The sequence below is a fragment of the Galeopterus variegatus genome, unplaced genomic scaffold (genome assembly GCF_000696425.1).
Source record: "Galeopterus variegatus unplaced genomic scaffold, G_variegatus-3.0.2 Scaffold463, whole genome shotgun sequence".
NCBI classification, from domain to species: domain Eukaryota; kingdom Metazoa; phylum Chordata; class Mammalia; order Dermoptera; family Cynocephalidae; genus Galeopterus; species Galeopterus variegatus.
Window position 1 is genome coordinate 54,849 of NW_007726574.1, and position 13,053 is coordinate 67,901.

General features: G+C 40.5%; 1 protein-coding gene across 1 annotated transcript in view; it reads right to left on the bottom strand.

Annotated features, from left to right (window-relative positions):
* Positions 1-13,053, bottom strand: part of LOC103587582 (triple functional domain protein) — a gene marked incomplete at its 3' end in the record, with an annotated part of 141,812 nt that overhangs the window by 41,755 nt on the left and 87,004 nt on the right. Inside the window, exons 15-17 of the mRNA XM_008569080.1 lie at positions 10,025-10,139; positions 6,673-6,788; positions 2,801-2,923 (exon numbers count right to left, since the gene is read on the bottom strand). Coding sequence (XP_008567302.1) covers positions 2,801-2,923; positions 6,673-6,788; positions 10,025-10,139 — 354 coding nt within the window. The remainder of the gene's footprint in view (positions 1-2,800; positions 2,924-6,672; positions 6,789-10,024; positions 10,140-13,053) is intronic.

Genomic DNA, 13,053 nt, shown 5'->3' on the forward strand with positions numbered 1-13,053 from the left:
CATTAAAAAGAATTCCTACTCTTTTAAAGTGAAATATTAAGGTTTTCATCCTTATTCTATTTGTTATCTCTAGAGATTGTTATAAAAGTGGATTTTTACTTTAAAGTATATAAATATTATAATTAAACAACCTCATCTGTAGGCATAATTAAGGGATTGGAAAAAAATAAAAGCAAACTGAATTCTTAAGTCTACCTACTCAAAAGAGCTTTACTCCTCATGTTCTTAGGTAATCAGAAACACAGCAAGGACACATTCGATGGTGTTAGACACTTTCTAACAAAGTAAGGCATTCTGTTTGGCCTTTAGCTTTATTCCCATTAACACTAAAAATGTTATAATATTAATTATTGTACCAATGGGATTGGACAACTATACTGTCAGAGTTAAGAATTCTCTATATAACAAAAGAAAGATGGTTTCTTAGAAGACACTAAGATAGGGCGACAGAAGGCAAGCAGGAGAGCAGCCTCATTTCATGAAAAACCAAATGACATCTCCCAACACCAAAGCAGGTGCTTTCTGCTTAAGAGAAAGGCAACCAGAAACCAAAGAAGAAAAGCTGCTAAGAAAAAAAAAGTGAGGGGTGTTCAGATCTACCAGTTCCTCCCAGCATAACTAATTCAGTATACCCAATGAAAGAAACACTTCCATACATCTTGCAAACAGGTCAGATGTCACCTACAATTTTAAATGTTTTTTATACAAAAATAAGAATATGTCTATTTCTACCTACTAATAACCACATTACAAACTTGAGGAAAAGGAACATTTAGGAGTAGTGGAAAAATCTTTCACACACATTCTATTGTTGGAACCAGGCTGCCACATTACTCAACCCCACACAGTCACATTCACATAATATTCCATGTGCACGGCGGCCCCCGGATGCGTGCGCCAAATATGCTGTTTGGCCTTACGTAGTGGCCTGCAGGCAGTGGAGCGGTAGTGAAAAGAGCGGATCTTAAATCTACCTCTGAGTGCTAAAGAAGGCATTTGCTTAGTACCTTTACACTCAGAGGATATTCAAAGAAACAAATACAGATCATGTAATGCACATAATAATTATGATTTACTATCTAAATATCAACAGAAATGAGAACTATACAGCCAAATGTGTGGTGTACCTAGAAGAAGGAAAAGCCATATCCTTACTTGCAGAAGCAGGACCCGTCAGCTCTCCTGAGTGCTTGTCATACATCTGGGTGCAGCTTTGGTTCCTGGCTTTCTTGACTCCCTCCCCACACCTCAGTGCTCACAGTGCTCCCTCCCAGTGCCAACTCTTCTCACCACCACCCCAGGGATTGGCTTCTCTGTAACCCTTCTAGAGTGTGATCCTCTGAACAGGGACCACGGAGTCCCAGGGCCCAGCACCCTCAGGGTTGAAGGAAAATAAACTTACAGTGTGGGGGACCTGGAGCACAGGGTGGCAAGGAAAAGCAGGAGGAGTCAGAAATGGTTACAGAAAATATAAAAATGGATAAATAAACTTAATACAAAGTAGCTGGCATCACTCTTAATGATTTAAAAATTCCTCATTGATATGTTTTCAAAGCCAAGTTAAGGGCCACACAAGATAATCAATCCTGTTACTTCATATAAACACTTTTTTTTTTCCTTTTTGTCTTTTTTCGTGACCGGTAACGGGATCGCAACCCTCGGTGTCGCGCCCGTACCGTGACCGGCAACGGGATCGCAACCCTCGGTGTCGCGCCCGCACCGCGCTCAACCAGTGAGCGGACTGGTCTCTATATGGGATCCGAACCCTTGGTGGGAGCGCCGCCGCGCTCCCAAGCGCCACACTGTACCGAGTGCGCCACCAGGCCGGCCCATATAAACACTTTTTAATCAAAAATATTATCCAGCTTGATCATTTATTTTCTATGCTTAAATTTGATATAATGGTCAGCTTTTTCTTAAAACTCAAGTCTATCATGAAAAATAGCAGAACTGAAAATTTTACAAAGGATGTATATACTCAAAAACTTTCAAAAACAAAAACACCATAGGTTAAGAAGGTAAGAGTCTCAAAACTGTTGAGAGCTAAAAGGAGGACTCGCCCACAGCAGATCTATACTTCATTTGGAAAAACATTCATGTCAATGGGTGAATTCTCATATATTTTCTTAAAAATTCCTATTTATTCACATATACTGCATATACCATTAAGATTTAATTCTACTTAAGTGTTTCATTCTACTCTGATGTTCAGGAGAAAGGTGAAAATACCTCCAGTTTTATAAATCTATGTACGACCACTAACAGAGGCTGTTCACATAAACTCTGCCAACCACAAAACACAGACTTCATGACTGGACCAAGTGTACCTGATACTCTGGTAACATTGTTCACCAACTAAAAACAAGGAAAGAAAACACCCAAAGGATACATAAAAATCGAGCTGGTAACGCCAAATAGTGTTTCATAAAAATAGCAAGTACTCAGAAAATGCTTTGGAAGAGAAAAAAGAGGAAAGGAATAATGGAAGGTACACGGGGAAAAAAAAAAACAAAGAGATGGATGGAGGTGTCCCAGAAATCAGAGGACAAAAGGCCACAGACAGACAAACGGGGTGTGATGAAGAGGACAACTGAGGGGACCCGCTGGAAAAGGCAGTGAGAAGGGTCATGCAGGTTAATGTGTGACAACCTACTCGGCTCTTCCTGTCTCTACAATTTATAAGGTATTTCAACAGTGATATTTCTGGGACATCAGTCATTCACCTGAAACATCCTATTCTAGATTATTTTGGGAAAACCCAGGTGGACTCGCGGGCCGTACGTGGAAGCCCCAGGTTTACCTTTGCCGTTATCTGGAACTCCTCATGCTCTTTTAGCAGCTCCTGCGTGTGCTGGATGCTCGAACCTGTCGAGGTGTGTGTGGAAAGGTAGAACTCCCCGTTGTCATGGATCCATTCCAAAGCCTGCGGAGGGAAGGGAGGGCAAATGTTCACGGGCTGAACATTTGTGCGGAAAGCCCAAATTTCTCAGTACCCAGTTGAGATGTCAAATCACAAGCCAATGCTGGCACACACTCAAAGAGAGATAAGTTTCTGAAATGGGTATCACAATTTCAAAATTAAAAGAAAAACAAAAACAAAAAAGGACATTCGAGAGAGTTATGATCATGTCAGCAATGTAGCAACAATAAAAAGTTCAAGAGCTTCTTATAACCATGAACCCAGAAGTACAATAAAAGAAACCACAACTAAGATCCTTTTTCAAGAATACTGAGAAGGTGTGAGCAAAAGGTGGCCTGGAAGCCTTGCAGTGCCAAGTATCCAGACATGCACGTTACTGAAACTTTAGAACCATACTAGGGTGTTTTCAATGAAAAAGAAAAAGAAGGCAGGTGTGCACTTCCAGCTTTCAAATGTACGACGTTAGGCCTTTCTTGCTGTTCCTGTGTCTAGCTGTGCACCTCTTCACTTTTCTTCTTGGGGGGCTCCTGCCAAAAACCCCTTCCACATCACACACACACACCACCGGGGAGATGTGACTTAACCCTTCTAGTTGTAGCAAGAGAAATGAGCACACCTGGAGAGGGAGTCAGCTAGGTTCAGACTGTAATGGAATAACAATTCTCATAGTTTTAGATGGAAGTGAATTCTTTCTTCTGTTTTTATATTTTAAGTCTGAAGTGAAATCAGTCTTATTTAAACATACACACCTAAAAATGCCATGCTAAGGAAAAGCAGCATAAAAAAAGTAGAAGTGTTTCTATTTGCCCTGAGTAATCTCTAAGTCATCTGTTGTAGTTTGCTGGTCTTGGAATAGAAGATGGGCTGTCGCTATTAGATACATCACAGAATCTGTGGCATTTTAGCAGAAAAAATGAAAGGAAACACAGACCCATATGAATCTTCAGCTTACTAGCTGCGCATTTACTTCTGTTACACCTGAGCGAGGCGACCCCATCCCCAAAACAATGTCCACACTGGCTGTGAATCAAGGCAGAGAGCCATTTCAGTCTGTTTATTTCAAGTCCCTGATTTCTTTATTCATGCAGCAAATCATGCTGAGTGCCTACTGTGGTGTCAGATGCTAAGTGAGACCCTAGGGAATAGAGGAAGATTAGACCCGGCCCTGTAGACAGGGAAGGAAGAGACAGATGAAAACCAGCACACAGCAGACAGCTGGCAGTGACAAATGAGAGCATCTGGAGACCTTACTCAGAAAGGAGGTCAGCGGAGGTGGGACCTGTGGCTGAGAAGGGAAGAAAGGGGCATCAGAGGGACCAGCACATGCATAGCCCTGAGCAGGGTGGGCTCGGCCTGATGCATTAAAGGAAGGTGGGTTAGGCCTAGGAGAGGCTGGAGGAGAGGCCATGAACGGTGAGAGGGGCCTTGTGGGTCACAGGTGGAGCTTGGAATTTTTTCTGAAAGCTTCATGTGGCTACTGCTGCGTGGAAAAGGGTCTGGGGTGGAGAGCAGGTGGTAGGACCAACACCTGCTAGTACCTGGAGGAGAAGTTCAGGCAAGGCCTGGCTGGGGTTCCACTGGGGAGGGGAGGTCCACACCTACTGGACCCAACGAAGGAGCGCAGGTGGGGAGATACGGGAAAGACAGGAACCCAGTCATTCCTAAAAAGAGGAGGATCAGAGGGGACACGGGGACAGGGAATCCTGAGTGCACTTTTGCTTCTAGTGAGGCCAAAGTGGAGAACTGCCAAGCAGGTAACTGCAATTTCTGTAGACCTGAAATGGGGGCCAGGACTGGGAGCTACCAGAGAGACGTAAGAAGAGAGGAGAGAGAAACAAGAACAAGGCACAAACATTCAGAGGTGGCAATGAGAGAGACGGCAGCAAAGGGCCTGAGGAGGAGCGGCCAGCAGGCAGGAGGGCCCTGGGGAGGAGGAGGCCCAGGAAGCTCGAGAGGAAGGACATGCCCGCGTAAGAAGAGAGGAGAGAGAAACAAGAACAAGGCACAAACGTTCAGAGGTGGCAATGAGAGAGACGGCAGCAAAGGGCCTGAGGAGGAGCGGCTAGCAGGCAGGAGGGCCCTGGGGAGGAGGAGGCCCAGGAAGCTCGAGAGGAAGGACATGCCCAGAGGCAGTGCCAGGAAGCCACAGCACCCTCCCCACATGCCCACCAGAGATGTTTATGGTCACTTATTAACCTTAGCACACTGCACTGAAAACTGCAAAATCAGGCTGGGACCTCAAGGATTTGTGTTATATGGGATCAATATTTACTACAGCATTGTGATTACAGGATAGAACAGAACCCAATAAGGCCATAGGACCGAGGGGTCATTATCCATAATGGCATGAAATTAATTTTATTTTTGGCGAATGAGCTCACTTTAGGAAAACATAATGACATATTCCACTATCTTTTCTGCTAAGATAATTACAATTTTGCATCTCTGTAGCTGAATGATTCCCTGTCTTTGAAAAGAGAACTAATAAAAACAATATGAGAATATGAAGCCACCTCTAATTAAAAACCAAATCAGGCCTCCAGTAATTCTGAAGTATAGGTGAACTATCTCTAAATACAATGTTAAGAAAATGTAACTTATCGTTACAAAATACTGCTGTGTGCCACCTCTCTGTTGGGAATGTGATTCCTACACCTGGCAGAGTCAGCCAAGATGAGAAAAGCTGAGTCAGAGGTCTGATCCATGGCCCATGGACCCTGGTTCATCCACCTCTGGGGAGCAGAGCAGCTCCGAGCACGGGCCGCCTACTGCCAGACTAACATTCACCAAACTGGAGTAAAACCTGTTCCCTAAGTGGGAAACCTATGCAGAGGAAAATTTAATTTTTCTTGGGCTAAAACGATGTTACTGAATGCCTAATCTGTGTCAGGCGTGGAATAAGTTACAAGGTGGATTCAGAAGACATCCAGGTCTGAGTCATGGTCAGGACATGGGTCACCACCAACCAACAGCACGGAAAGGCCCAGTTGACTCTAAGGTCTTTCACAGGGAGGACACCAGATGACACACTGAGTGCCCAGCTCGGGGCCGGGTCACACACAGGTGTTTTCACAGAATGTGCCTTCTCTCCTGTGTTTCTCTCCTCACCTCCCCGAATTCTGAATGGACAGTTTAGGGATTTTTATACTACCATAAAGGCCAAAGAGAAGTTATAGGAATCCTAATGTTTAAGATAGGGGTTGCTGAACTTTGACCCTAAAACGATTTTCTTCCCTGAAGGACAATCTAGGCAGAAGTACTTTGTCCTAAAATGACTTCAGGGGATACTCCAAATGCACCCCCTTGATGTCTGTCTCAGCCAAATGCATGAGCCTTTCTTGGGTATACTGAATTATTAGAAATTCTGTAACATTTCCTACTTAATTTTAGCTCAATTTATCTGAAAAATAAAACTTTTTCTTGAAAATATAAATACAGCAATAAAAAAAAAACCCAAAAAACACCCATCATATTTACCCAAGTTCAGAACCAAGGTTCCACAATTATCCTTAAATAATCATAATTATTATTTGTACTTGGCTGTCATAAATCTGACGGAGAGGCAAGCTGAGTGGCACATTTGTTGAGGGTCAAAATCACCAAGTGACACACTTTCACCAGCTTGTGGGTTTTCTTTCATACCAAACCATAAACTAAAAGGCAAGACGGTTTTGGTCACTAGAAAGTGTATTTCACGGCGGCTGAATGGTCAGCTCCGCCTCTGCGTGGGCGAGGCGCGTGAGCGTGCTGACCTGCTTGGCGCTCCTCTCAAAGACCACGTACTGCTGGCACTGGTCGAGCCGTCGCTTCCTCATGGTCCAATAATGCAATACCCTGTTCTCCCGCTGGAAGAGTTCATTCAAGATGTCTGGAGAATAAATGAAAAGATGTGTTGGCGCTAGCAATCCACTAAAACACCTGCAAAATCCCATGCATTTTTATTTACACTTTTATGCAAATGCCACAGCAAGACAGAATGCTAAATAAAAAACCACACTGCTTTCTTGCTCGAGGTTCTCAATGAGCACATCAACCAGGACTCTCCTCATGCTCCCTCTGCGATTTATTACCTCATAAAAGAAGTCATTGGAAAATTAAGGTCAGTCTGTGATGCCTCTGGTTAGCTGGATTAGAGGCACGTGCATATTTTACCACCTGCGGGGGCAATTCAGCACAGGGTGCAAAAACATCACCATTAGATATTTTGTTCAAGCATTCCGACAGAAGGAACTTAGCATATATTAAAGGTGGTGTGTCCAAATGGGAGAGCACTAGAAGAAAAAGGCGGTTTTGTTTGTTGTTATTGATATTTTTACACAGAAACCCTTAGGAGAGAGAAGGCCATGAAGTAGGGAAGTAAGGAAGCAGAGGAACACGAAGCTTGAAAGGCAAAAATAAATCCTGATTACATAACAACTAAAAATGTCATAACCAAACAATAACCACCATAAAAATATCACACATATAAAAAGCTAGGAAAAACTACTGGGAACATAGAAGGCACAGACTGAAGCTTGAAAGGCAAAAATAAATCCTGATTACATAACAACTAAAAATGTCATAACCAAACAATAACCAGCATAAAAATATCACACATATAAAAAGCTAGGAAAAACTACTGGGAACATAGAAGGCACAGACCTAATTTATTTAATAGTCAATAGAAAAACGATGAACAGTCCATTAGAAAAGTGAGCAAATCATATAACCATGAAGTTCACAATTTTTTAAATATGACCACAAGATATACAGAAACATGTTTAACCTTACTCAAACCATGAGACCATCTTTCACTGTTTTCCCAGCAAAGAATGGCACTGTCCAGTGGTGGAAAGGGAAAGGGAACAGACACGATCCTGAGAAAAAGTGATACAACCCTGGCGGAGGGCAATTTGGCAGTAGGTAATGACATTAAAAATGTGCCTACCTGAGAAACAGGAATTCACCTTTCAGATGAACAATGCTTACACAAGCACTCAAAACTATTCGTTCTAAGATGTATGAACACTGAAGCACTGGTTGGAACAATGAAAAATTGGCAGCAACGTACAAACACATCAACTGGGGGCCAGATTAAGTCAATTTGGAAATGCTATATTGAACATTAAAAAGAAGAGAGCAGATCTTTAAATTCTGATGTAGAAAGATGACTAAGATATACTGATAAGTGAGAATCAAGTTGCAAGGGAATACGGTCCATTTAAAAAAAAATAAAGTGAAATAGGTGAGCGGAATATACATATGTTTATATTTCAAAACACAAAAGTCTTGACAGTGGTTTCCACTGGCAAAGAAATTAGGTAACTTACATACATTTGTACATTTTTTGATTATTTTATAGTAAGCCTGTTTTACTCTAGAAATTTATAAAACAAACAAAAAAGTTCGGAGAAAAATTCCCAAGACAAATTGCAAATCAAAGAGATGATACCTGGAATATAACTTCATTTTATACTGGAAAACCTTACACTGAAAATGAATACAGACCAATGGATCTCTTCTTGTTTCTTATTTCCATAGTCCAGCCTGAGCCAGTACTGATTTCAGCAAGTGAGCAGCGAGCAGAGTGATGACTCTCTTCCTGGGTCTGGGCTAGAGACCACATGGAGCTTTTTGAGCTCCTGAGGGACCTCTGACTATGTGGTCAGAGGTCCCTCTGCCTGTGATTTCTGAGGCTGTACTGTCCTTTCTGTCACTTGCACCTTGACATGGATTTACTGCACATGTTTGGTGTGTAAACCTTTAACCCCCCAAGTAGACTGTGAGAGAAACAGAACATTTCTTTTTAATTCTGCACAGCAGCTGTCATTATGATACACAACAGCAAATGCATAATGAATATCTAGTGAGTGAATAAAAGAAATGTACTCTCCTCTCGCACACAAACATGTGTCAAACTAGTACAGCCTAGAAAGGACCACAATAACATCTTTAATCAGAGAAAACAGAATACAACCACAAACAAAAGAAATACTGAGACGAAAGAAAAGAAATTGTTTTCATATGGGATGGGCCAAATAAACTGATTATCAGAGCAAATAACTTGCTGGCAACCCAGACTTGTTCATACTGAAAAATGGTTGCTTTTGTTAGTTGCTCATTTTCCCAGAGAAAGCACAACAATTAATAAACTTAAGTCACAATGAAAATACAGAGATGATTGTACTAGCGTGACAAAAAATTATTCTGTGACAGAAAATTATTCTGTGACAACAGAAGAATCAGATAAACAAAGAATAGAATATAGAAAGGTTTTGCCAATCATATTTTTCAAAAAAGTGTGATATGAATCATTTAACTGATTATGACAATTTTTTCCCTACAAACCTCAACACAAGACGTGTGCCCTTGGTCAAGGTAGTTATTACTCTGTACCTCAGTTTCCTCACCTGTGTACCTTCCTCCCATACCAATTTTGTTATTTACAGTTTAATATACATTTTCCCAGAGCTTTTTCTATTCAATTATATGTACTCATGTACATATATATATAAACATGTTTTTATAGATCTTTATACTCAAATGACGTTAAACTATATAATATTATTTTCTGATTTGCTTAACAATGTCTTAGGTATATAACATTGATACACATTATAATAATAATATTGGTGGCACAGGGGCTGGCCAGATAGCTCAGTTGGTTAGAGTACAGCCTTGGAAAACCAAGGTCAAGGTTTTGGGTCCCCGTACAGGCCAGCCGTAAAAAAAAAAAAAGAAAATACATGTTGGTGGCAAATTATTTCATGATTTAAACTTTTAAAAATATTTTGCCTATAGATAACTCTGGTGTTCATCTTTTCCTTATTTATAATATTTTCACTTACTTTAACAAAATGGCCAATGGCAATAAATGTCATCCTGAGTGTTGCACTTTCTCCCTTTTCATATTCTTCAATTTATTCAATAAATTATTGACATATTCAATATATAATCTGCCTATACATTTCTTTACTTTCTTATCATTAAACTAAGATGATTGGTGAGTACTTTGTTAACATGAAATGGACATCTGAAATGACGCCCCACGTCACAGTGCAGAACACGTCGTGTCCAGCTCCTCCCTTGCTTGGGCTGATGCTGCTGATTCCCAGCTATACTCACTTTTTACTTGCTGCTCTGGTGCTTTGATGTGCGTCACCATTCCTGGCATGTTCACACTATTCCTGTGCAGGTATTTCAGGAAGACATCGGCATTCCTCCTAGCAAGCGTGCAAGCCTGAGAAAGAATGGAGAGCAACATGGTGTTAATTTGACTTACGAAAACGTGTATTTTGAGTATACAGGGAAGACAACATCGTATGGCTCTAACACAGTCTTTGCCTGAAACATTCACTGGGGCCAACTGTGGTTTGGAAAATGCATAGGTTAAATCCTACTTCGATTTTAAAAACTCTCTCTCTTGGAGCCCTCACTCTGATGACACCAGCTGCTTGTTATGAATTGTTAAATCCTACTTCGATTTTAAAAACTCTCTCTCTTGGAGCCCTCACTCTGATGACACCAGCTGCTTGTTATGAATTGCCCTATGGAGAGGCCCACGTGGCAGGGGACTGAGGGCAGCCACTGGCCTCCAGCTGAAAAGAAGAGAAGCCCTTCCCCAATCGAGCCCTGACCTAGCTGTATCCCTGGCCAACTCTTTTCTTTGTTCTTACGAGAAACCCTGAGCCATAGGACCCAGCTGAGCTGCACCTGGATTTCTATAAAGGGCAGACAGTAAATACTTTCAGCTTTGGGGGTCATACAGTCTCGTTACATTATTCAACTCAAACACTGTAGATGAAAGCAGCCACAGATATTATGTAAATGAATGGGTGAAACCAGATTTAGCCCTCAGTTTGTAGTTTGCCAACCCCTGGATTAAGCCAGTAAGTTTGGGGTTAGTTTGTTATGCAGTGTTATTTTGCTAATAGAAAACTGATAATTACGTGTTCATGTAGTAGGATAAACCAAATAGGTAATTTCATTAATATATTAAAAAAACGGGTTTTATATAAAAGAGAAATGGATATAAATATGAAATCAAAGAAGAAAAACCCCTCTTAATTATATTTGAATTAAAAATATCTTGCACATTTCCTGTCCCAGTTCTGGAATTAATCTTTTCTTCAAGGGGCTCTGTCTCTTTCTGGTGATATACGGTATTTGGAGACTACAATCTGGGTACAAGAGATGCTCAGTACTATTGGGCTGTCACTGTTTCTAGGCTTTTTCAGTAGAGGAAGCTAGGATTTTTTTTTTTTTTTAAGTAAGAGAAAAATAGATCATGAGTCTATACTGATCAGTCTGAAATTTCAAATTGTCATATTAAACAGCAAGGAAAAAAAGAAACACTAAGGAAGATGCTGAAGACTGCTGGGATTATATCAAAAGAACATCTAAGCCAACATCATTTGAAGGGGCTCCCACAGAGGGGACAAGTTGAATGTTAAAAGATAAATGACTGCGATTGCCCCAAATACACCAAGTATATTAAAAAAAAATGTCATATGTAGATGTCGCTAGGGCAACAATTCATTACTCTGAAAATGGCAAATAAAGGGAAAGATTCAAGCATTTACTCTGCCTTTTTTGGACAAACTCTATTTTAGAGTAATCCAATAGCTGAGGAGGGAATAATCCTAGCTAATCAAGGCCAGAGAAATGATAGGATTTGCAACTCCTAACGTAACAGCATCACCACTGGCTAATGACCCCACTAGGTGAGAGGCTGACAGGGAAGTACATAACAGAGGATCTGGACTCGCTGTTTCTGAACCTGTGATAAACCCTTATATCACAGAGACAAAAAGAGAACCAGGCACTATGTGCCTCCTGATGTAATCCAATAGGAAGGACATGGCACCAACGGCAAAGTATTCTAAGCTCTCCAACACACATGCGCACGCACACACACACATGCACACTCAAACCTAAATCTGATCAAGGCTCTCAATCTAACAGACATTTAGAGGATTTTAGATGGTGCTAAATGACTCCACGGGACGTAATTACCAAAGTCCAGAATGTTGGAAATTCCACAGTATGAATAACCTATTTCTTCAACTAATAAATAGTAATGGGGGGTGTGGGGGTGCTGTTTAGATAAAAGAGTTCAAGAGACATACCAACCAAATCAATATGCAGATCCTATTTGGATCCTAATTGAAACCATGTGTAAAAAGGCATTTATAGGACAATCACAGAAATTTTAACACTGCTGGATATCAGATAATATTAAAGATTATTATTAATTTAAAAAATATAATAATGGTATTGTGATTATGGTTTTAGATGTTAAGATATACACTGAAATATTTACAAATAAAATAATATAATATCTAGAATTTAAAATAATTCACTGAAGGTGGACAGATACCCAAATGTTCATAATTACTGAAGCTGGATAAAGAGTAGAGAGGAGATCATTATACACTCTCTCTACTTTTATATAAATCTTGAAATTTCCATAATTAAAAGCTTTAAAATATCCAATACAGAAACATTACAAAATTCCAATTGAATAAAAGAATCCAAACAGGCTTGTGATCATTTTTGTTTCATAATTTTATCTAATTCTCTCTTTCTTAATTACATTAGTAATGTAGCACTCATTCCTTTATTCTAAGTGAATGCTGGAGAAAGAGAGGCAAATTAAAATGATTCCAATTCACGATATCTTATCAGTGGTCAGCATTCAGTAAACTTAAATAGCGGTGGACACATTGGGGTGGGTGCTTTTAGGTCTTGTTCGACAGACATAGTGACAATTAATGATGGTGGAAGTTAAGACGGTTTTCCCATCCTGACTTGCTTAAAAAGGAAAATCGCAGTGGAGGGAGCTCAAAGTAAGCTACCAGATATAATTACAAAGGGTTAAGATGCATTCTCCCAGACTAAACAATAACCCTCAGTCAGATGATTATCTTCAGAAGGGAAACAAAACTTACTGAATGTAACAGGAAATGGTGACAGAGGGGTCAGAATGCTGAAGCAATGAGAAAAACTAAAGTTCCAATGCAACAAGGAACAGTACCCCCCCGCCGCCCCATTTGTAACAGGTCTGGGTAGTGGTAATAAGCACAATCTCAAAAATCCTTTTTTGAGCCCAAGAATGCAACATGGAAGCACTCGGTGTCAAATGTTTCTAAACA